This window comes from Ahaetulla prasina, chromosome 1, assembly GCF_028640845.1.
Source record: "Ahaetulla prasina isolate Xishuangbanna chromosome 1, ASM2864084v1, whole genome shotgun sequence".
NCBI classification, from domain to species: Eukaryota; Metazoa; Chordata; class Lepidosauria; order Squamata; family Colubridae; genus Ahaetulla; species Ahaetulla prasina.
The window spans coordinates 343,936,522-343,962,499 of NC_080539.1; the positions used below are offsets into that span (position 1 = coordinate 343,936,522).

Consider the following 25,978-nt stretch of genomic DNA (forward strand, 5'->3'; position numbering starts at 1 on the left):
GGACACAAACATTATTAAGTTACATCTGATTCCGAAATTATGGATTTCCTATGTGTGTGTGTGTGTGTGTGTGTGTGTGTGGTTTTTTCCTCTGCCAACATAGTACTTTCTTTGAAGCAGTAGCAATTTCTATTCTAAGAAGTCTGACAGAGAGACTTTCATTTTCTCAAATGCAATGAGGAGGTAAAGTCACCGACCGGAGGTTTTACCTCTTTTGGAACTTCTCTTTGGAAACAAATGAACTCATGAGACCGAGATGCAAAACCTGTGGCCCTCCAGATGGTGTTGGATGTCAGCCTCCAGCATCCTTCCTCATTGGCCATGCTGGCTGGGGCTGCCAAAAGTTGTAGATCAGCAACTTCTGGAGGGATACAGGTTTCTCATCCCAGCCATAAGGCAAAGCAGCAGCTGCTCAAGCTAATTGTTGGCAAACTCCTAATTCAGTGCTTACAAAAAAGCATTTGTTTTGCTTGTTCCTCTAGCAATGAATAAATTATGTTACCATAACAATCTTTTTCAGAGTAAAGCCGGACAAAGTATTATTGAAAAAAGAGTTGTAATTTTACAAGTACTAATATAGTAATTCAGTGTCCCTCACACAGGAATAGCTCACTGGACTAGCCATATTTTTTCTTATTGTACATATTGCTGACCTTTAACCAGCACCTTGAGTTTAATAAGGTGATAAATCTGTACCTGGCCCAAGTCTGCCAGTCTAAGTGTGAAGTGTTCATTGATTGAAAGCTGTTTTGTATTAAAAAAAATGCCAGCATTTCTACTATGCTAAGTTGCCTATCTGGAAAGGGTCATTTGCATGGAATGCCATTTCCTCATGGGAATTCCAATTTGCAAACTGAAGTAGTATAATTAAGACACAGCTTGCCATTTGAGATCCTGGTCTTGAAACAAATGAACTCATGAGACCGAGATGCAAAACCTGTGGCCCTCCAGATGGTGTTGGATGTCAGCCTCCAGCATCCTTCCTCATTGGCCATGCTGGCTGGGGCTGCCAAAAGTTGTAGATCAGCAACTTCTGGAGGGATACAGGTTTCTCATCCCAGCCATAAGGCAAAGCAGCAGCTGCTCAAGCTAATTGTTGGCAAACTCCTAATTCAGTGCTTACAAAAAAGCATTTGTTTTGCTTGTTCCTCTAGCAATGAATAAATTATGTTACCATAACAATCTTTTTCAGAGTAAAGCCGGACAAAGTATTATTGAAAAAAGAGTTGTAATTTTACAAGTACTAATATAGTAATTCAGTGTCCCTCACACAGGAATAGCTCACTGGACTAGCCATATTTTTTCTTATTGTACATATTGCTGACCTTTAACCAGCACCTTGAGTTTAATAAGGTGATAAATCTGTACCTGGCCCAAGTCTGCCAGTCTAAGTGTGAAGTGTTCATTGATTGAAAGCTGTTTTGTATTAAAAAAAATGCCAGCATTTCCCTCTACTATGCTAAGTTGCCTATCTGGAAAGGGTCATTTGCATGGAATGCCATTTCCTCATGGGAATTCCAATTTGCAAACTGAAGTAGTATAATTAAGACACAGCTTGCCATTTGAGATCCTGGTCTTGGAAACAAAGGGAAAAAAATGGCTTCCATGTCATTCTTCAAGCGGATGAAATAAAAGCACCATCCCACTTTGAGTTGGTATAGTTAAGCATTGGCAAAAAGAGGTAGTTTGGCTAAAGATCAGCATGAAAACTGGGTGTCTTTCACTTAAACAGGAAAAACTATTTTCCATAAAGCTACTTTCGTTTGTTCAACAAAAGATGAAAACTGTCATTAATGCTTCTGCTTCTAATAACAAATAAATGTAGTGGTACAAAAATGTTCCAGGAACCAGAGCTAAAATCTGTCTTACACAATTTAAGTGGGGAAACTACTAGTCTGTTTTACATTCCTCAGGGTGCTAATTATACCAACTGATCAACTGATAAAATAGTGATAGATGAGCCTCTTGCACTGTTGAGCTATAAATACATCCTTAATGACATCATTACATAATATAAAATTACTCTGCATCAAAGAGTAAAAAAAATAGTTCAAACTACTTGCTTAAAAAAACAAAACAAAGACATTACCTTGGAGAGAAATCTGACACTTCTGCCAAGAGGACAGAAATTGCCCTGAGATATCATCTTGTTTTTAAAATTAAAAAAATAAAACCTGGGGTGGGGGACAGAAAGCTTGTGAAATGGTCCTCGGTCAGAAAAAAAAAAAGGGGGGGGGTGTCAGATGTTAATCTGTTGAGCTTTCCTTCCTTCTGTCGTCAGCCTAGCCTTTGCTTGCCCCATCTCTAATAGTAGCAGTGAGTGTAAAGGAAGACCTAGATTAATTTTCTTGGAACACAAAATAACTCGCCTTGCAAAGCAGCTTTGAACAACAGCAACACCACCCATGAGGTCTCCAGTCTAATACAGCAACTTTTTGTAAGGAATTAAAAACAAGAAATATAACTGCTATCTTACACTGACATAGAGATTATAGGCAAGCAATGGTCTGATCCTAGGATAGTATTAACAAACAAACAAAGAACACATTTGAACTTGTTTCCAAAGGAAGCTGTCTTCCCATTTTGATATGATTCACCACTTCTGAAGCATGAAAATATGAATGCTATAGCAGAAACAAACTTCTGCTTTGAGAATCCTATTGATGTAAACAGTATAACTCAAAAATGTTCAATTTTTTAAAAAAGTTCAAGTCTCAAATATATTCACACGGAAGTCGAGCATTCTGTAACAATTCTTCTTCTTTGTACATATTTTTACAGCAATATATATTATTCAATCCAGGACATGGAAAGTCCAAAGGACGTTTGGGTAGCCACTTGGCTCTTCTTTCATCTCTGGAACTGATGCTTCAGTTAATCTTTTTCTTATGTCATGATCCAAATCAGAAACATTTCAAGTATTCTAAAGTCAAGCTCCAGTGCCTGCCTGTAGGTCAAGGGAAACTGACAGGAATCCATAGCAAATATAACCTTTGTTTCCAAGGCAGGAAGAGTTGTTTTTACTACTAGTGGCTTCTCCCACGATTTCCATTTGAAGACAGAAAAGTTTAATACCCATCGTCATCTTCCACATCGCAGCCATAATCTAAAAACAAGGAAGGAAAATTATTAGATGTGGTAACTTCATCACAAGATAGTCTATCACAAGCTAGACAGTTCACTCAGGGCACAGATATAGTCCCTACCAGTGTAATAAACAAATAAGCAGGGAAGTATAAAACCTACAAATAAATAAAATATAAATGTAGTGAACTAAAGCACTTGAAAAGAATCAAAGCTCAAAAGTGGGTCACCTAAGTCACAAAGTGAATAAATGACTATAACTTGTAAAGTATCAAATAACTTAAAGGTGTAAAGCAGGGGTGTCAAACTCAAGGCCCACAGGCTTAAATCCAGCCCATGGGGCTGGCGTGGAAATATCAAAGGACCAGCCTGCGGTGCCTCTGTCAGCTAAAACGGGCTGTGTGTGCCCCCCCCCATGCCTCGTTTTCCCCTCCATGGCCTCCTGCAGCACTCTGCCAGCCAGAAAAGGGCCGAAAAATGGGCCAAAAATAGCCAACAGAGTGCTGCAGGAGGCCATGGAAGGTGAAAACAAGGCATAGGAGGCCCACATCCAGTTTGACACCCCTGGTGTAAAAAGGTTATAACAAAAGGTTTTATTAGGAATATTTTCACGGTAAGGGGGAGGGGCAGATATGGCGGGAGTGGGGGCTCATATCGTTCTATGGGGGCGCGTCCTCGATGCTTGCAGGCGATCACGCGCCCCGAGCCCTCAGACTCCTCCCGTTCCCCGGATGGTCAAGACCCTCAGAGCCCGGGCCTTCGGCTGATGCTGTGCAACGCACGGTCCGTGGCCAATAAGGCCCCCCTAATTTATGACCTTATTCAGGGGGGTGCCGCAGACTTTATGGGCGTTACGGAGACCTGGTTGGGCGCAGAAGGGGGCGTGCCCTTGTACAAATGTGCCCGCCGGGTTTCCGAGCATTCCATCAGCCAAGGGCCCAGGGTAGGGGTGGAGGGGTGGCGGTTGTGATTAGAGAGAGCCTGGAGCCGAGGGAGACCACTGTACCTCAGATTGCCGGGTGTGAATCCCTCTTTGTGAGGTGGGGTCATAGATGTCAGGTGGGCTTGTTTGTCACGTACCTGGCTCCTTGCGGCGTGGCAGCAGCCCTGCCCGAGCTCCTGGAGGTGTTGGCTGGAGTGGCGGTGGAGACCCCCAGACTTATTGTCATGGGGGACTTTAACTTGCCATCGACCGGCCTGTCATCTTCAGTTGCTCGGGAGTTCATGGCTTCCATGACGGCCTTGGACCTGACTCAAGTAGTTGATGGCCCTACTCACAGTGGGGGTGGCACTCTGGATTTGATTTTCATCTCTGGACAGTGGTTGAAGGATCTGGACTTGAGGGATTTAGTCATTGAGCCTTTGTCATGGTCAGATCACTTCCTCCTTCGCCTAGACTTTCTGACCGCCACTCAACACCGCAGGGAGACGGAACCAATACGCTGGTTCCGTCCCAGGCGCCTGATGGACCAGGAGAGGTTCCAGACGGAGCTTGAGCCGTTTCCTGAGGGTCTGGCTCACGGCACGACCGAGGAACTTGTCGTGGCTTGGGAACGAGCCGCGGCGGGGGCCTTGGATCGTGTCGTGCCTTTGCGGCCTCTGACCCGGCGTAGGTCTCAACCAGCTCCCTGGTATTCAGAGGAGCTGAGGGAGATGAAATGCCGGAGAAGACACCTAGAGAGTTCTTGGAGGTCCAGTCGTTCGGAGGCTGATCGGACACTAGTTAGGTCCTATACTAGGACTTACCTAGTGGCAATGGGGGAAGCGAGACGTTGCTACGTCTCCTCCCTCATTGCGTCGGCAGATAACCGCCCGGCCACCCTGTTTCGGGTAACTCGCTCCCTCCTTCAACAGGGGGAGCGGGATGACCCGTTGCAGGGACGTGCTGAGGAGTTTAGTGGTTATCTATACGACAAAATCGTTCAGCTTCGGGATGGTCTGGACCAAAATTGGGTAGATCCGGGTGGGATGTCTGAGAGCCGTCTTGTTGAGATTGTTTGGGATGAGTTTGACCCTGTGGCTCCCGAGGACATGGACAGGTTGCTGGGTAGGCTGAATGCCACCACATGTTTACTGGACCCGTGTCCCTCCTGGTTGGTGCTGGCCGCACAGGATGTGACACGAGGCTGGCTCCAGGGGCTTACAAATGCTTCTCTGTTGGAGGGGGTCTTTCCGGCCGCCTTGAAAGAGGCGGTGGTGAGGCCTCTCCTCAAGAAGCCTTCCCTGGACCCAGCTCTGTTAGGTAATTATCGTCCGGTCTCCAACCTTCGCTTCACGGCGAAGGTTGTAGAGAGTGTGGTGGCATGTCAGCTGCCCCGGTACCTGGAGGAAACCGTCTATCTAGACCCGTTCCAGTCCGGCTTCCGGCCCGGTTGCAGCACTGAGACGGCTTTGGTCGCGTTGGTGGATGATCTCTGGAGGGCCAGGGCCAGGGGTTATTCCTCTGCCTTGGTCCTATTAGACCTCTCAGCGGCTTTTGATACCATCGACCATGGTATCCTGCTGCACCGGTTGGAGGGATTGGGAGTGGGAGGCACCGTTTATCGGTGGTTCTCCTCCTATCTCTCCGATCGGTCGCAGACGGTGTTGACGGGGGCAGAGGTCGGCCCCAGACGCCTCACTTGTGGGTGCCTCAGGGTCGATTCTCTCGCCTCTTGTTCAACATCTATATGAAGCCGCTGGGTGAGATCATCAGTGGTTTCGTGTGAGGTACCAGCTGTACGCTGACGACACTCAGCTGTATTTTTCCACACCGGACCACCCCAATGAAGCTATCGAGGTGTTGTCCCGGTGTCTGGAGGCCGACGGGTCTGGATGGGGAGAAACAGGCTCAAGCTCAATCCCTCCAAGACGGAGTGGCTGTGGATGCCGACATCCCGGTACAGTCAGCTGCAGCCGCGGCTGACTGTTGGGGGCGAGTCATTGGCCCCAATGGAGAGGGTGCGCAATCTGGGTGTTCTCCTGGATGGACGGCTGTCTTTTGAAGACCATTTGACGGCCGTCTCCAGGAGAGCCTTCCACAAGGTTCGCCTGGTGCGCCAGTTGCGCCCCTTTCTAGACCGGAATGCCTTGTGCACGGTCACTCATGCTCTCGTGACATCTCGCCTGGACTACTGCAATGCTCTCTACATGGGGCTCCCCTTGAGGAGCACCCGGAGACTCCAGGTAGTTCAGAATGCAGCTGCGCGGGTGATAGAGGGAGCCCCTCGTGGCTCCCATGTAACACCTCTCCTGCGCAGACTGCACTGGCTGCCTGTGGTTTTCCGGGTGCGCTTCAAGGTTTTGGTAATGATCTTCAAAGCGCTCCATGGCATAGGGCCGGGTTACTTACGGGACCGTCTGCTGCCACCGAATGCCTCCCACCGACCCGTGCGCTCTCACAGAGAGGGACTCCTCAGGGTGCCGTCGGCTAGGCAGTGCCGACTGGCGACACCCAGGGGAAGGGCCTTTTCTGTGGGGGCTCCCACCCTCTGGAACGAGCTTCCTCCAGGACTTCGTCAACTTCCTGACCTTCGGACCTTCCACCGCGAGCTTAAGACACATCTATTCATTTGCGCAGGACTGGACTAGGGTTTTAAATTTTTAACTGATTAAATTTTAGCTTGGGTTTTAAATTGGGTTTTATTATTTATATCTTATTTTAAATATTTGGCCTTTATAATAAGTTTTTTAGTTGAATGTTTTTATTCTGTACATTTGTGTGTTTTTATATGGCTGTACACCGCCCTGAGTCCTTAGGGAGATAGGGCGGTATAGAAATACGAATAAATAAATAAATAAATAAATAAATTTATGCTAACTAATTCCTAAGTATATTGGTCATTTACTTCACAGATTTTTCTATTATACCCAGCTATGTAATCTTACAAAAACTAATCCTACCAACCTCCTTTAGAAGCTCTTATGAAACCTCTGTTTCATTTCATTCCATCTGATTGGGTGCTGTCTTTTAGTTTTATGGTGTTCAAATATATTTCTTCCTTATTTTTTTTAATGCTTAATACTTCTAGAAATGGCCTGAATTACTTCTGACAGTTTTCTTGGCAAGATTTTCAGAAGCAGTTTGCCACTGCCTTCTTACTAGAGCTCAGAGAGTGACTGGCCAAGATCATCCAGTTGGATTTGTGCCTTAAGCAAACCTCACAGTCCCCCAGTTACTTATCCAGTGCCTTTAACGACTACACCAAATTGACCTTCTATATAAAATTACTTCCTGAAATTACAGCAGTTGCAGTGCCCCTGCAATTATCTGATCAAAATTTGGGTACTTGGTATCCCACCTACCCTTACAACCACAGAAATGCTTCACCTCCCCTACCCATCTCCTCCCCCAGCCCATCTCTGCCCTTTTGGCCACCCTACACTCTGCTGCTTCTGCTACCCTGATTCCACTAACTCAGGGGTGTCAGACTTGTGTTGTCACATGACATATTACAATTTTTCCCCCCTTTCACTAAACCGGGCATGGTGTGGCCAGCGTGTGATGCATCCAGCCCACAGGCCGCGAGTTTGACACTCCTGCACTAGCTGAAGTTTGCCATCTTCTTTCTTCTGCTGATGAGGTGCGCTCAGCCTGATCCTTCACAAGGCTGATGCTGGCCAGGCAAGGCTTTCTCTTTGACCATCCTGTGAGGCTTCAGAAGGCCTCACATACTTTAGAGGAGGACATACATGACCCGGGGAAGGCCTTGCACAGCCAGTAGCTGCCTCACAAAGAGCAGCACGGAGAGAAAAAATATGGGATCAGCTGGGAGTTACAGAGCTGGCAAAGTTCAAGGTGATAGGGTCTCCAAACTGGGGTGACTGGCCATGCTGCAGGACTTGAAACCAAACTACTTTCTTGCAGCAAATACAGACATGCAAATATAGGGCACAGTGTTTTGGTAATGCAATTATAATTGCATATGCCACAGGAAAAAGACTTCCCTACAGTTTATGTACTTTCCACTCAAATCAAGCCAATGTGTTACGATTATTCTATAGTTCCTGCACAAAAGTTGAAATCAGCATCCATTGCTAAATTAAAGGTATTGAGAAATTTACACAGTAAATAATCAACACTCCACCCAGCCATCTCCCCATGACATTGTCAGGTCCCACAATTAGTATATTCCACATCAAAGACTGGCTATATGTACATAGTTACGTTGTAGTGGAAGCTTTAATACACAAGCATATTGTAATAGTCAAACAGAGGTATACCCCTAGTTCTCCTTACTGAATATTATTTACTGACTTTGGGAAGAACTTTTATGATTGTTATTTATGCTTGAAAACCAGAGGCTATAATCCATTTATGAAAAAGCATTAAATGTTAATTGATAATCTATATCCTTGTTCACTTAATTAACTTTTAAAAGTCATTTGGAGTACAGAGTTAAGAATAGAAATCAAAGGTTCATATTCTACATTCATGTCAAGCAAGTCCTCTACAACAAAACCTGCCTCCATTCTATTGTCATCCCAGTTGTTAAATATGATAAATGTAACTAAAATAAATAAAGTTGACCTGAACAGTCCCACGGGATCTTTTATTAAATTTGCTGGTGAGAGACTGAGAAGCAGCAGCCACACATATATTTTCATCTGAGACACCATTATATATTCTTTGGGGAGTGGAGATCCTCTTTGGGTTTTTTAGGGGACGGGTCTTAAAGTATATAAAACAGCCTACCATTTCCTCCCATTAGTTTAAGGGCGCTCACGCAATGATCCTCCTCCTCTTCAATTTCTTCCTCTTCCACATCCTCCTCATGATTATAAGATACTGGCCCAGTTTCCACCAGCACAGTTCCTGATTTTTCAACCTTTTCAGTTTCTGTCTGAGTACTTGGAAAAACTGCCTATAAAGGAAGAAAAGTTATTTTTAAAAAATCCTCACCCTTTCCCTTAAGTATTGTACCTTGATGAAGGTATCTTTTCTTTTATGTACACTGAGAACATATGCACCAAGACAAATTCCTTGTGTGTCGAATCACACTTGCCCAATAAAAATTCTATTCTATTCTATTCTATTCTATTCTATTCTATTCTATTCTATTCTATTCTATTCTATTCTAAAAATCCACCTAAGAACTTGTTTTGCTCACTTTAATTGTCATTCTATCAAAGCTTCAGCCTAAGAAAGTGATATCCTGGTCTTCTCCAAGCTTGTGCCAAGTAAATGTAGAGGATAATAAACTCAATTCTACTCAGTCAGAATAGCTACAGCCATATGGCTGGAAAATGATGGAAACTGTAATGCAAGACATTTGGAGAGACATCAAGTGCAGCAAGGCTATTATAGGTTTCTCGAGGAATATTACTGTTGTTTGTTATTCTGATATTTCAAAACATGGTTACAATGGTATGAAGACAGCTAAACATGCAAGAAAGCGAGCCTCTGTAAAATTTAGCTTTAGCCAAAGCAATCTGATGCTAGAAATCTCCTTTATTTAAGCAGAACATTAAAAATGGTATGCATAACTTCTAATGAATTAAACAGTATTCAGCTGTAATTAGAAAGAGAATCAATAACTCATTATGCAATTTTGCATCAAACTGTTTAGTTAGAAGGGCCTCTTTTCAATGGAACAATGCATGCTTTGAATGGAAAACATCTCAAATGCAATCCCGGGTATCAAAAGATCTTAGAAAATAGGACTAGGAAAGAATTTTGCCTGGGATTTTGGAAAGCCATGTTTCAATTAGAATGGCAATTGAAACCAACTGGCAAACCACTTGATGAAACAAAGCATCAACTAATGTAAAAGAAAATGCAGAATGTGTTAGCCTTCAATTCCAGCCAACAATATGATGAATATTGTAGTTCCATGTTCCAACCACAGAATTTAAATCAAAATGTGACAAAGGCTATTGTGTACATTTAATATAAGTCACCATAAGAAATTACCTTTAAATTATAATGAAGTATGTCACCTAATCCAGGGATCTCCAACCTTGCTGGCTGAGGATCTCTGGGAGTTGAACTTCACAAGTCTTAAAGTTGCCAGGGTTGGAGACCCCTGACCTAGTCAGCCTAGAGATTATTAATTGATTTTCTTTACAGAAAAGATCATATCATGAGAATGAGTCTCAGACTGCTGTTGCTGACTGGGATTCACTCAAGACAAAGACTTTTCCAAGAAGAATCCACATTCTTCTTGGATCATTTGCTCTGCTGTTACTTCCATTATGTTCTCCATCCAAAACTGTGTAATTCCAGAGATTATTTTGGAGCAATTGCTTTGCTGGCCTGTATAATGCTGCATAGTTAAATTAATTTGGATTTTACTCTGTTGTAATTTGTTGGATTATGCTGTATTTTTGGTTTAATGTCATTAGCCCCAAAATACAGTTTATAAATAGATATATAAAGGGAAAAAAGATTGTGTATAACAAAATCCAGGGTAATTATATCACTAGCCATTTAAAAATGAAATGTGAACTCTGCCCTTCTGCTCTAGAAAATGCTTAGCATAAAAGCTGAAGCTGATTCTGAAAGGAGAAGCGTGATGAGAAATCTCTCCAGATTCCGAGAATGAAATAAAGTTCAGATCAATACCATACCTCTTCTGTGGCCAGCTTTTTGGCTAGCTGGGTTGAAATCAAGGGTCTTAGCCTACACAAAAACAAACAAACAAAAAGAGTGAAAAAATGTTAGGTTCTTGATATAGAGCAGAAAGAAACTTAAATCCTTTTATTTTGAAAATGCCACACATATAGGTGAATATACAGATCTAACTTGCTATAGTCTTTTGATATCAGCAATTTTTATGCAGAGCACAGATAAAAGAATAAGAAATGGTAATAAAAAAGAAATTGAAGGCCAAAATATAAGAAAAAGGAGGAAACAGTTTTAATACATTAACTCTCTGTATTGTTCTATCATTGGTCTCATTGAATCCATACATTGCCTTTTACTCTTTAAACTTCTTACCTCTCTTTTTTTAACAATCCCATCAATTTTACCCAATGCCTGTTTTCTTAATTTCTCCTTACTTTTAACCAATTCAATTTGCTTTCATTTATTCGTGTTGGAATTCACTCCCCATTCATTCTTTTTTAAGGTCAAACCATCTCAACCTACTTTATCTTCACTAGTCAACAACTTCTGTTTCCAAACCATATTCAACCAGTGTCCATTCATTCTTGACTCTATCTCTTCTTGTTTTACCGCACACTTTATAAGTACTCCAACCCCTGCATTGAACTCTTATTTTTCGATTGATATATCAAATTTTCATTAGTATTTTATAAAGTAGGCAGAAGCACGCTCGTTACTCATCCATTTTTTCCTCTTTTTTTTTTGATGAACTTGCTACATACTGTATATTATCCACTATTCTCCTACTAGCATTTATTTATATGTTTTAGAACAAGTATTGGTTTCTCAATATGTAAAATTGTTCCCTTCAGTTCAACTATCAAACATAACCAGCCTGGTGTTTAATACATCACTTTCAGATCCATACTTCATATAATCTAACAATAACTGCAAATTATTCAGATTCTTAACTGATTCAGTATGGATTTCTATGTGAGAATGTACTGCTACATTAACATCCCAGGCCAAATCTTTTTTAATTGATGATTCTGTTTGTATTTTATTTTGTTTAAAAATGTACTGAACTACTAAGTGGACATCACATATTCTTCCTGATTCCTAGCTCAATAAATATTCCACTTATTTTCAGGAATGCCTCAGCTCAATTGTGTATCATTTACAGCATTCAACCCCCAGCCTTCAATCCCATTTTCATGCAAAACATTCTATAATTCAAGCCTATTATATTATCAGCATTTGCTTTTGAGTTACGAAATGTGTAATAAACATTCTGATCTTCCAATGACGTGTGGTAAAATTTCTTCCTGACACAAATTTTATTTGTTTGTTTATTTGTTATGAATAAAAATATTCATAAGACAAATAGATGAAATTAATACTAATTAAACTATGAACCAACTCCTGCATCCATAGTTCATGTGACATATAAAAACATTTTACTGTGTTAATAGCATTCCTGTACACCAGCACAGGGGCACGATGGCTCAGGGGCAAGGACGTTGAGTTTGTCAATCGAAAGGTAGGCAGCTCAGCGGTTCGAATCCCTAGTGCTGCTGTGTAACGGGGTGAGCTCCCATTACTTGTCTCAGCTTCTGCCAACCTAGCAGTTTCGAAAGCACGTAAAAATGCAAATAGAAAAAATAGGGACCACCTTTGGTGGGAAGGTAACAGCGTTCCGTACACCTTTGGCGTTGAGTCATGCCGGCCACATGACCACGGAGACGTCTTCGGACAGCGCTGGCTCTTCGGCTTTGAAACGGAGATGAGTACCGCCCCCTAGAGTTGGCAATGACTAGCACATATGTGCGAGGGGAACCTTTACCTTTACAGCAGCAGAAAGGGGACCATTCACATCAACAGGGGAAGGTTATTTCAAAAAAAAGAAGCAAAGATACTGTAGTTTTACTTCTAACATATGTGTGTGTGTGTGTGTGCATGATCATGTATAAGCAGTCTGGAAAGGCCAGCCCATTTTGAAGGAAATGAATGGGGGGAGACTGAGGAGAATATCTAAAGGGATGTCATTTAAGAGAGGGCGTGGACCAGAGGTGGGTTTCAGCAGGTTCTGACTAGATTTGGAGAATTGGTAGCGGAAATTTTGAGCAGTTTGGAGAACTGTTAGTAAAAATTCTGACTGGCCCCACCCCCATCTATTCTCTGCCTCCCAAGTCCCAGCTGATTGGGAGGAAATAGAGATTTTACTGTATCCTTCCCCTACCACGCCCACCAAGCCACGCCCACAGAACCAGTAGTCAAAAAATTTGAAACCCACCACTGGCGTGGACTTATTCTCTACTGCCCCAGAAAACAAGAGCACAAATAAGTGAGTTAAAACTATAAATGTCAGGTTAATGTCAACAGAAACTTAACAAATATGCAAGCTGTCAAACAGTGAAATAGGCTACTAGTTGAAATTATAAATTCTCCTTTATTGGAGATCTTCTCTTCTATTGGAGAGATTGGATGGTCTTCTGCCAGAGATGTTTTAGTGACTCCTACACTGAGCAAGGGGATGAACTAAATGATTTATAAGGTCCTTTCCACCTTCAACATTTTATGATTCTATGGGGCAGTCTTTGGCTTCTATAAGGAAGGGAAGCCATAAAGAATGAAATATTTTGAAACCAGTAATTTGGATTGCATTTATTAATATTTTCCATATTTTTCTCCAAATTCAACTCTGGTTCTTCCATTACCTCCACCTCCTGCAATTTAAGATGCAAATATTAACTATCTAGTAATTCAAGCCTTCATATGCACTCACTGCAAAATGTAGAAGCCCCCAATTCATATTTTCTGACATATTTATCATTACATTTACAACTTTCATTCCTGCATATATTCACCAATCTCATTCACAAGACCAGAGCGATTAGCTCTATTGCATCTTTCATAATTTCATAGTCCCATTTCAATGTATCTATTTTCCCTTATTTTCCCCCTTCTTAATTCCTGCTCTTTTTATTCTTTTTACATTTCAAGTTGCAATCTTCCATATGCCATACCTGGCAGCAGATATTGACCTTCATCACCTCTCATGCATTTGATTTAATCCAGCCTTACAAGAGTCACTTATGTGAGATGGATGGCCATATAAAACAAATCAAAACAAAACAATTTTGGCCAAAATATCACAACTGAAAATGTGATAGTGTGATTAACTATGGGTGCACATCAGCATGTCCATATTATATCTTCTCCATGAGCTGCACTGATTTCTGGTATACTTCCAGATGGTATTCTTGCTGCTGGTTGATACTTCCAAAGCACTTTATGGGATGGGACTGAGTCATCTACAGGACTACTTCTCCCCAATTGTTTCTATCTGTCCCATCAGATCCAGAAGAAGAAGCATGCTACGGATCTATCAATTTAAGAAAATTATTTTGCTAGACCCAGAAAACAGGCCCTTGGAACACTATATCCAGTGGTGGGATGCAAGTAATTTAACAACCAGTTCTCTGCCCTAATGATTTCTTCCAACAACCAGTTTGCCAAACTGCTCAGACAGTTTACAACTGGTTCTCCCAAAGTGGTGCGAACTGGCTGAATCCCACCACTGACTATATCCTCCAAGAATATATTGGCTTCCTCCAAAAATATATTGGCGCTAGCCCTTCTGGCCTTTCACAAAGCAGTGAGGACCTACCTACATGTGCTCCAGGGTGTGTGTGTGTGTGTGTGTGTGTGTGTTGATATCCTTTTTTTACTTCATGTGTTTGTTCAGCCATTGTTAGCTGCTTAGTGTCATTATGAGATGGACAGCCACATAAATCTAAATAAATAAATTTTGTCTGATTGGCCCAAGGACAATATTGACCAAATCAGGCCTCCTGAAAACTGATTAGCTTCCTGGTGCTTTCATGTAGAAACACACAACAAACTTGAAAGGCAGTTCACAAAATAGAAGTCTTCGGGCAGATCTATCATTCCCTCACTACCACCAACTAGAACTGCCCTCTCACAATGGAGGAGAACTGATGTGAAACCATGCCCTCCCCCTTCAATCACTCAGAGGCAGTCCAGAAGGATACCATGGTCAATAATCCTGAAAGCCACTGAGAGTTCAAAGAGGACCAGGATTGCAATCTGTACTCCACGAGTCATCCACAAGCACAACTAATGCAGCTTCTATACTGAACTTTTTGGCATGAAGCCCAATAGCAAAGGATGTAAAACTCAAATATAAAACAATTTGCTGAACTACTAGCTTTACGTGCAGAACCTGTACAAAATGAAAAACAGAGAACAGAAAACAAAAGGATACTTTGACAAGAATTATTTATGAACAAAGGTCACATAACTACAGCTCAGTAACAACTACCTCACAGTAAAATCTTGGCATGTCACCCAGAAAAATTCTAGTTTTAATGACAAAAGGATTACATTATTCATTTATAACATAAATAACAACTGTTTTTCAATAAAAATGGTCTCAGAATGGCATTACAATAAATAAAAATAACATTCCAGCAAATAGAAATATAAACCAAAAGAGAAAAACACCAAGTCCAGTTCAAATACAGAATGTTACTAACAAAAATTATTCTCTTTTTACATAATGCCATACTACTGAGAATTAATAATTTGTACATTCGATTAAGTGTAACTGGCTCACAAAAACGTAGATGGCACAAAAAATATATTGCTCTTCACGGTGCTACATTTTGCAGAGGACTGAAATAGAAAAGTGTTCACTTGATACCAAAAAGACATTAGAATCATTTTTCAGTTATACTGAGGTGTTTTAGTTTACGTTTTAATAGAGTTTAATATTTTCATTACAGTTCTTTTTATCTGCATAATTATTGTTATTGTTAGCCACTCCGAGTACTGCATTTAGTAGACAAGGAAGGATGTAAATAAAAAAAGGATGGAGAGACCATTCCATGTACAAAATGCCAAGATTATTTAAATCATCTAACTTTAGAATATGGGGAGGAAAAACTGCAAGAAGTGATAAATAAATTAATATGAACCTATATACAACTTAGAAGTATTTAAAGTGTACATTTTAAAAATCTACACCATGAATATGACAAATATGTATGCCACATAAATACCCATGGGAGTTGATCCAAACCAGGGCTAATGATAGCATCAATATTCTCAGTCCATCCTCACCGTGTTTTATATGTGAACAGCATAAATGAATTTGCCAAGTTAAGTTTGGTCCTCTAGGCCAGGGGTCTCCAACCTTGGCAACTTTAAGACTTGTGGACTTCAATTTCCAAATTCTGGGAGTTGAAGTCCACAAGTCTTAAAGTTGCCAAGGTTGGAGACCTCTGCTCTAGGCATCCAGACGAGCTTTGCTGGCTGAGGAATTCTGGGAGTTGAAGTTCACAAGTCTTAAAGTTGCCAAGGTTGGAGACCCCTGCTCTAGGCATCCAGACGAGTGGCAGATGACAGCTGAACATTTCCACAGTGCAAACTTTGGCTAACTGCAACCTGAATGCGTGAAGTGGCCTTTATTATACAGCTATACCTGTCTTCATCTTTCAAATCTATATTACATGTAAAATACACAAAATCTGAAAGCAAAATTATATTTGTGTTTGAAAATGGAAAAAAATAAAATAGTTAGAAAAGAAAGTTCTCAACAGTCTGGCTACATGCTGCTTCCTTAAGGATTGCAAGTTTCTTTGCTTCCTCCCACGTTCAAGAACAGACAAGAGGAAGTCAGGTGAGTCAATAAATTGGCTGCTGTACTGTCTTTTCTTAAAAAAAAAATCCAATTCTTATGGAAAGTCTGGATTATTTTTGTTTTCTTCAAACACGAAAGGCTGCCTAGTTTCTGTTAAACTTCCAAGGCACATCTAGATAATTTTTAAAAGTAATGTTAGTCTTCTTCCATCCCAATTCTTCACACTTGGATTTCCTTCCAAGTCATTCTTCAGCATTTTAATGGTGAATTGTAAGAAGTCACTACCTTATGGGGAATCAAGTCATAGCCACATTGTAGGCCTGCATTGTGGGCCACATTGTGTACCAAATTTGGTAGGCCTGCAAGGAAGTTTGAATAAAAGCTGTATTAAAATTCTTTACGAATTGATTGCCTAAGGGAACCAAACAAGCTATGCTTTTGTGTTTGCTATAAATATAAGGAATTACTTTTCTTAAGAATATTTGTTTCCTATCTTACAGGAAGCATTCTTTTCTGGAGTACTATAGATTACCCAATGAAGATGACATCCGTAACAGTGGTGACATCCAATTTTTTTTACTACCACTTCTGTGGGCATGGCTTGCTGGGCGTGGCAGGAGAAGGATACAGCAAAATCCCCATTCCTACCCCATTACAGGGGAAGGATACTGCAAAATCCCCATTCCCTCCCCACTCCTCGGGAAGGATATTGCAAGATCTCCATTCCCTCCCCACTCTGGGGCCAGCCAGAGGTGGTATTTGCCGGTTCTCCAAACTACTCAAAATTTCCGCTACCGGTTCTCCAGAACCTGTCAGAACCTACTGGACTTCACTCCTGATCCGTAACCTTCATTCTAGAGCAGGGGTCCCCAACCACCAGGCCGCAGCCCAGTCAGAACCAGGCCACGGAAGTGGCAGGCACGTGCGCACACAGCTCCATTTGTGAGCAAAAGAGGGGGGGGCAAGTGAGTGAATTCAGGTCCACTTGTACAAGAGACAGGCACACGTGCCTATTGCTCGTGCAAATGGACTGTGCACATGCATATGCGCCAGCCACTCATATGGAATCATCCTCTCCCCCCCCCCCCCCGATCCCAGTGATCAACAAAGCCAGAAAGGCTGGAGATTGCACTTCTAGAGTGATCAAATAAATTTTGTTTATTCTTTCTTTATCTGAAATGCACTAGAAAACTCTCCTGGATATTCCAAAGGCTTATTTAGACAACGGATGTGTGAGTGTTTAAGATACAGAGATATCTTGGAACTGTGAACATGTAATAGGATGATTTTGTAGGTAGTGGTTACATCTGAATTTTTTCTGCCTTGTAATGACAGTAAACTACCCTTACCATACAAGGCAAGGAATTCAATATATTAAAAAATAATTTTTAAAAGTTGGAGCAAGCTACTTTATCCAATTCTTCCCCTTTAGATTTACTGCCATTTTAGTGATAAATGTACAGCTTCCCTTAATTGCTTATACATCTATAATACTGGCATAGTATTGCACTCATTAGATATTAGAGTTTTGTTTTGTAAGTCAGAAAGGCAAACATCAAAGAATTAATAATAGTTCATTTTCAACAGGAGAGTAATCTATCTCCCACACCAGAAGTCAGCAACCCGCAGCTCTGGAGCTGCATGTGGCTCTTTCATCCCTCTGCTGTGGCTCCCTGTCGCTCAAAATATGCGTCACAACCACCAATGTGCGACACCCACTGGCATGCAATTTATTGAGCTTTTCAACCCCGGTACACCAACCATGGATAAATCCAAGGTTTTCAGAAGAAAACAGAACATTTAATTCAACTACATATGCTAGTTTTGTGGCTGCTCAGGAAATAGTCAGGCATGGGAAGGGTTTTGTGGCTCCCTATGGTTTTTTTTTTCTGTGGGAAACAGGTCTAAATGGCTCTTTGAGTGTTTAAGATTGCCGACACCTGTCCCACACTAATATATACCCTGCCCAAAATGGGCCAGGAGGTGAAGATGAGATGCAAGAATCACTAACATCTTATTTCTGTTCTGCTAGTGATCATATAGGTAAGACTGACTTGTCCATTAGTATTCTTTAAAATAATTTCAAAATACAAATTGTATTTTTATGTCAATCTTACTGGGCATAAATCCCATGGATTACGCTGTCCACTTTCCAAAGTATTTGTAAAGTTTTGGAAATGCCAATAGGGGAGCAGAACTGAGAAGTCAAACTGTTAAAGTTCTAGGAATTCCCACATGAAAAGAAAAATAGGGCTGAAATAGAACTGAAAGTAACGATCACCATCATCAATAGCATTTTGGTCAATTCTAGAAAGGTACTTTTAAAAATAGCATGAAACTCACGGTCAGGGACTGAACCAATTCTGCCAAAAGACTGTGATGGATTCCATTAAATCAAATGTGACTCAGAATCTAATCCAAACAGGTTCCTATTCCCTTCCAATCAGCCAGCCAAAACTGTTCATCAGAACCACTAAATTGCTACCTATGGTAGAGAATATTTCTAGCTCAGGACTGAACAGGATTGGTGCTTGCAGAGTTTGAAACAACCATAGGGCATTAAGGACCCCACAAATTGCTACTATTCGGAATTCTGGCCAGAACCCTCTGCTAAATGTCTTTCAAAATTGAAGATACTATACAACTTGGTTCTGTAATATAAATACAGGATACTGTATTAATATTGGCTTCATGTTAATCTCTCTCCGGTGCCTTCTCTCTCTAACTTGCCTGTAACCCGCCATTACATAGCTTGGTGTTTTAAGTTCAGCGTGTACTAATTAACACCTGATTTAAAGTGCATTTCAGAATATTTTTCAGGACTATTCTGGTACACCTTCTCTTTCACATTCAACCTTTGCTATCTCTGGTTACCATGGAACCATTTACCTCAGTATAAGATGTATAGCTCTTTTAGAGAGCAAACTTACAATCTATTTGTAAAAGGCAGTTCCAGCATAAATAGCTGATGGGTTATCAGTAGCATTTGCGCATCATTACACAACAGTAAAAACATGTTGAAGGATTTTCATTTCAAAAGTAACAGTCATGCTTATACTAATTCATGTTATTATCAGAATATGTTGGTCCTGACATGGCAGAAGAAACGGCATCCCCTGAGAATACCCTGAAGTTACTATTCTTCTTTCAATTAGGAGTAAGGTGTTGAACATGCCCTCAGGACAACTAAATAAATGAAAAAGGAGTATGAGAAGCTGGAGAAATATCAAGGCCTAAAGGAGGAGCTAGAGGGGTTGTGGAAAGTAAAGGGCAAGGAAGCAGTTCCAGTCGTGGCAGGAGTGGTCCTGGCTTGGACTCCTAAGCTGGGGAATGACTCCAACAGATCCCAGGAACAACATCAAGAATTCTCTGTCCTGAGGAATGCAGTGCAAGGAACAGCCAAGATCAGTGGTGAAATCCTCCCTGGTTTGCCACCAGTTTGCTGCCTGCACATGTGTGGTGCACGCCAAATGCATGCTGCGTGTGCGCGCATGCACAGTACATGCCAAACGTGTGCTGCACATGGAAAAAGGAGGCTTGGGAAGGTAAGTAGAATAGCGAGGGGAGGAACAGCTGTGCCGTATGTGATTTAGATTCACTAGAAAGCAGGATTTCCTGCTTTCTAGTGATTTTAAATCGTGCGGCACAGCTGATCATCGGAAATACCAGTTTGGACCAACTAGTAGCTTTTTTTACTACCGGTTCGCTGAACTGGTAGCTTTTATCACTACCGGTTCGCTGAACTGGTAGCTTTTATCACTACCGGTTTGCACAAACTGGTAGGATTTCACCACTGGCAAAATGCTGCGGAGAACCCTCAAGCTCCCAGGCCTCAGGTATAGGACCCAAGATTGAGAAAGATAATATACCATCCGTAGGGTCAAGAAAGGAATTTTTTATATTTTTAGTTAGAATGTAATATTGCAGGCTAACTCTTCCCACTGTCAGGAGTTCGAGCCTGACTGGCCCTAAGTTGACTCAACCTTCCATCCTTCCGAGGTCAGTAAAATGAGGACCCAGATTGTTGGGGGCAAGATGCTGACATTTGTAAACTGCTCAGAGAGTGCTTTAAAGGTCTAAGTGCTATTGCTATTTTTTAAAAAACAAAGTATCTAGAATACAGAACTCTGAAAAATAGATTAATAAATGAATACAACAATAGTGACAGAATAAAAAGTGATTGGTAACTTCTTGCTTTATACGCCTGTATACTTTTAAGTGAATGTCCATGTGAATCGGTGGGTTCTACTTACCTTTATTTTTATTTATTTTTATTTTATTTTATTTGCATTTATATCCCGCCCTTCTCCGAAGACTCAGGGCGGCTTACACTATGTCAGGCAATACTTTACTACCGGTTCACAATAGAATCATGTTTCTTTTTTATCCACAGTTCTCTCTCTCTCTCTCTCTCTCTGTATGTATGTATGTATATATTTTTTCTTTTTATTTGAATTTATATCCCCCCCCTCTCCGAAGACTCAGGGCGGCTTACACTATGTCAGGCAATACTTTACTACCGGTTCACAATAGAATCATGTTTCTTTTTTATCCACAGTTCTCTCTCTCTCTCTCTCTCTCTGTATGTATGTATGTATATATTTTTTCTTTTTATTTGAATTTATATCCCGCCCTTCTCCAAAGACTCAGGGCGGCTTACATTGTGCATATATATATATATTCTCATCTTTTGTTGTACATGAAATACAGGACAGTTTTCCTGGTGGCATGTTCCTTTTTAATACTCTGACCCCTCTATAAGAGAGCAGCTTCTGTCATACCAGACATATGAAATAGTAAATTGCTGGCTGCCATGGCTACAAATATTGGCACCTTCTGCTGTTTCATTTCACTAGTGAGTGCTCAGATACTATAATACGCCATGACTGAAAAGAAAATGCAGTTATTTTTTAGATTGGGGTGAGACACTTAATGATTCAAAACTCAGAGCCTTTTATCCAATGTTATAATAGGCATGTGTTCCCACAGTTGACACAAACCCCATATAGAGTCACTTCGTTAATCAGAATTCTGCTTGAGGAAGGGATGTGCCTATTGAACTCATTGACAAAAGAATGTCTCACTGAGGGGAAAGGGCCACGTTTTTAAATTAGAAATAATTGTGGGCTTCAACTGGTGCATCAATCAGCTGTTTGATGGCTAGTTGAGGGCTGGCAACAGTGTTGCTGATGTTGTTGGTGAAAACTGGAGGAATTGGAGGCACTGCAGGCAGTATGTTGTGCAAGTCTACAATACATAATTAAATTATACAATTTGAGCCAAAACTGGGCAAAAGTCATTAGTTTTGGCTCTAAGATGAAATCAGGAAGGCTGAAGCCATGTAGTAATTCTGAGCCACAGTAAACATGGTCTAGCAATAAAAGTGAACGGTCTTATGATGATTTCCTAGTTTCTGCATTTTCCAGAAGTCATTCTAAATCAGTGATGGCTAACCTTTTTGCTGTCGTGTGCCAAAAGCATGGGGAGCATGTGGGGGGGTCGTGCATGTGTTTGCCCACACCCATAATTTAATGTGCCCCGCCCCCCCCATGCTTGTGCCCCTGCGCTTCCACCTCTTTGGCACGTGATGGCATGGTGGGCCTGTTTTTCACCCTCCCCAGGCTCCAGAGCCTTTCTAGGAGCCTGGGGAGGGTGAAAACGGCCTTCCCTACCCCCCCAGAGGCCCTCTGGAGGCTGGAAGCAGCTTGTTTCCAGACTTCCGGTAGGCTCGGAAGGCCTGAAAATCAGCTGCCCGGCATGCGCGTGCACGCTGGAGCTGAGCTAGGGCAACGCCCGCATGCCCATAGATATGGCTCCATGTGCCACCTGTGGCACGCGTGCCATAGGTTTGCCATCACGGTTCTAGATCATTCTAGATCTTTGAGACATTAGCTTTTCTTCTGGTATTTGGATATATAAGTATTCCTTGATTTACAACCACAATTGAGCCCGGAATCTCAGTTGTTGAATGAAGTGGTTGTTAAGCAAAATGTCACATGACAGACTACATAACTGCTTCACTCAATGACCACAATCCTAGCACTCCCAGTTGCAGCCCTAAAGTAATTACACAGGTCATTAAGCGGATGGAGTCTCAGGTAAGAGGTATGGGGTGCTGGGTGGGGGGGGAGAACCCCGAGAAGCTCTGCTCAGGAGTTAAAAATCCTTCTTGCCAAAATCCAAGCAAGATTTTCAGCTCCTGAGGGACAGACACGTGTGTGGCCTGCACCAGGCCTTCCCAATCTGTCTGAAGCACCCATGCTGCCTCTCTTCTCTGCTTGGATTTAGGCTCCCTCTTGTATCTAGAGGTTGACTGAAAAAAGCTGCTGCCAAAGGATGTCCTCTCTTCCCCCTGCCCAATCTGAGCTCCGTTTAGGTATCCTGTGGGAGAATGTCATAACTTCTCCATGCGCAGAAGGAATTTCCTTCAACCGGGTACAGAAACAGAGCTCAAACATCACAATCCACACTCTATTTCTCCACCCTCCCCCATGCATACAAGGAAATTCATATTATATTTGCATGCTATGTCACAATATGTGTAGAAATGGGCAGAACTTGTATAATGACATCACAATACATGTTTTGTCAATCTGGCATTAACATAGTTAGGAGCAGCCATGTATTCTTTTGATAATACCTCCCTGACAGCAGCAGAAACAAGCAATACCCATTCTTTCCAGATAGATGGTAATCTTTCTCCTCTGATGTGACCTATTACAGATCGTATTTTCTTGTTTTTTGGTTGGATTGAGCAGGAAAAAGATGACCCTGCTCTTTGAGTGCCTTGCCTCACTCTCAGCGCCAGTGAGCAAAGAAGCAAGATGAGCTCAGTACCCTAATCAGATTTTGCACTTCCCCATGGAGTATCATAAAGAGCTATTTGACATAATATATTTGTCTTATTCCCCAAGGCCAGAAAAGGCCATTCAAGTCAATTCAGAATGCAAGCAGAGTATCCCTATTATGTTCTATTGCACATTTTCTTCTGCCATCTCAGCTTTTATCTACTTAGCAAGGTATACTAAAAAATTAAGTGTTATTGCATCCTGTTCTTTAATGCCACTTCCTTACTTAAGATATCTTGCAATGCTCGCAATTGTATGTGTATCCAACTACAATTCACATTTAAAGATATATATTACCTACAGATATTCAGGAATGATTCCTAACTATTAAATAAACTTCTGCTGTTTAATGAACTTAAAGCACTGGTTTTTAATGAAAGTTAATATCACTGAATCGGGTGAAATCTAAAATTTTTCCCTACCTGTTCTGTGGGCATGGCTTAATTGGTGGGTGTGGCTTGGTGGTCAGGTGACTGAATGGGCATGGTCAATAATAATAAATAATAAAAATAATAGTATACAAAACTTGGGAGGCCCCGGTCTACCTTCTTTAAAAATAGAGACCCCGGTCTACCAATTGGTTTTCACTGACAGGCCCCGGTCTACCTTCTTTAAAAAAAAATAAAAAAAAAAATTAATAGTATACAAAACTTGGGAGGCCCCGGTCTACCTTCTTTAAAAATAGAGACCCCGGTCTACCAATTGGTTTTCACTGACAGGCCCCGGTCTACCTTCTTTAAAAAAAAATAAAAAAAAAATAAATAAAAAAAATAAAAACAGACCCCAGTCTACCAATTGCCTTTTACTGACAGGCCCCGGTCTACCTTCTTTAAAAACAGACCCTAGTCTACCAATTGCCTTTTACTGACAGGCCCTGGTCTACTCGCTGCCTATAGTGCTGATCAGCTGTAGTGCGGCCCTTTGAAGTGCCGCGGCAGTCATTTAAGGCTGTTTGCAGCTATATCACCACCGAGAGCTTCAGGGACAGAGAAGAGGAACAGCGAGGCGTGGGCAGTGGGGGAAGGGGCAGGGATTTTTGCTACCGGTTCTCCGAACTACCTGCCCCCATCGCTACCGGATCGCGTGATCTGGTCTGAACCGGGAGCATTTCACCCCTGCACTGAACCCAACAAAGTTTACTAAAGCATATGTATTCAGGACTGAAGCTAAAAATCATTATTACTGTTACTGTATTATTTAAAATGCAAAATCAGCGCAACTTACCAATGTCCTTCCCGAAATAAAACAGATTACAGAAGTTACTGATTAAATTTAGGAAAAAAACCTAGTTGTATCAATAAATTAAAACATTTCAATTCCATACATCATTTAGTTTAAATTAATCACCAGCATCAAAACTGTATGAAATACAGCTTTTTTATAAGAAACTTACAAATCAATCAGAAAAACACCTTTTTAATGTAATAAAACTTTGAAACCAAAATCATTTTTCACTACTAAACATTTGCCTACCATCAATTTATCGTTAAATTTAAGCTATAATATAATAGTCTATAATATAAGCTGATTAGATTTTTAAAAACTTACCCACACAAACTGGATGAAGCAGCCTGAAAGTGTTATAATGTAAATCCACTTATCAACCAAGCTATTTTATACTCTGAAAGCTGACAAACCTGACATTCTCCTGACAAAATATAATCGTACCAATTTTGTCATCTTGTCTACTCACAGTTGATTCCGTTTAGCTCATGTTTTGACTTCAATTGAGTTGTACAAGATAACATCTAAGTTGTCTTCTAGCTTAACAAGTTAAAAAGACAAGTCAATATAACAGAGTCTGACAAGGCTGAAGAGCGCATAAATTGAATTGCCAAAATGAACAAAAGCTGAGAAGAAAAAAAAGAAAGAAAAAAGTAAACAGCTGTTTTCATTTGCTTTTATTTTATAACTAAAAATTAGATCATACAGACAGTATAGGAGCCATCAGGCAGGACAAGGAAGTGAAATTACAACAGTTCATAATACTATGGTTAAGAAGTGGGAAGCTTGTGGGGGGAGGGAAAGAAAGGTCATGTTCAACATGCTTATTCCCTTTGAGATAGTGTGATATACATAATGCATGTTAAATGTGTTTCTAAAAATTGGCAATATATATTAAAATTCCAAGTTCCAACTAGTGTTAAAACCTGCTTTTCATTTTTCAAAAGCTTTCTTTCTTTCTTTCTTTCTTTCTTTCTTTCTTTCTTTCTTTCTTTCTTTCTTTCCTTCCTTCCTTCCTTCCTTCCTTCCTTCCTTCCTTCCTTCTTTCCTTTTTTTCTTGCTTGCCTGCTTGCTTGCTTGCTTGCTGTCACCCATCTCACAAAACAAGTGACTCAGGGTGACATATAATAATACTCTTTCTTCTTTTGATGGGTGTTTTTCAACTTTGTTGTTAGAAGTGGTAGAAGGCTTTCCTGATGATGGTGACATTGTTTATATATATTTATGTCACTTGGAAACCACTCTGACTACCCTTTCTTCCATCTGAAAATAAGTCAGAAAAATTTCCTCATTATTTCTTCCTTGGAATCAAATAAGGGAACCAAGGAAAAATTAACAGACTATTAGAAAGTTGACTGTATAATAAAGAAAACTATGTTTTTGTTAGTTGCGAAGTTGTATCCGACCCATCGGGACCCCATGGACAACATTCCTCCAGGCCTTCCTGTCCTCTACTATCCTCTGGAGTCCATTTAAGATCACACCTACTGCTTTAGTGACTCCATCCAGCCACCTCGTTCTCTGTCATCCCCTTCTCCTTTTGCCCTCTATCTTTCCCTGCATTAGGCTCTTCTCCAATGGGTCCTTCCTTCTCTTTAGGTGGCCAAAGTATTTGAGTTTCATCTTCAGGAT

At 41.1% G+C, this 25,978-nt stretch overlaps 1 protein-coding gene across 3 annotated transcripts in view; it reads right to left on the bottom strand.

Moving 5' to 3' along the window:
- Positions 1-909: 909 nt before the first annotated feature.
- Positions 910-25,978, bottom strand: part of BRF1 (BRF1 RNA polymerase III transcription initiation factor subunit) — a 245,247-nt gene continuing 220,178 nt past the window's right edge. For all 3 annotated transcript variants that reach the window (XM_058162881.1, XM_058162879.1, XM_058162878.1), the window contains 3 exons: positions 10,633-10,684; positions 8,759-8,927; positions 910-3,106 (listed from right to left, as the gene is read on the bottom strand). In XM_058162881.1, coding sequence (XP_058018864.1) covers positions 3,069-3,106; positions 8,759-8,927; positions 10,633-10,684 — 259 coding nt within the window. In that variant the 3' untranslated portion in view covers positions 910-3,068. The remainder of the gene's footprint in view (positions 3,107-8,758; positions 8,928-10,632; positions 10,685-25,978) is intronic.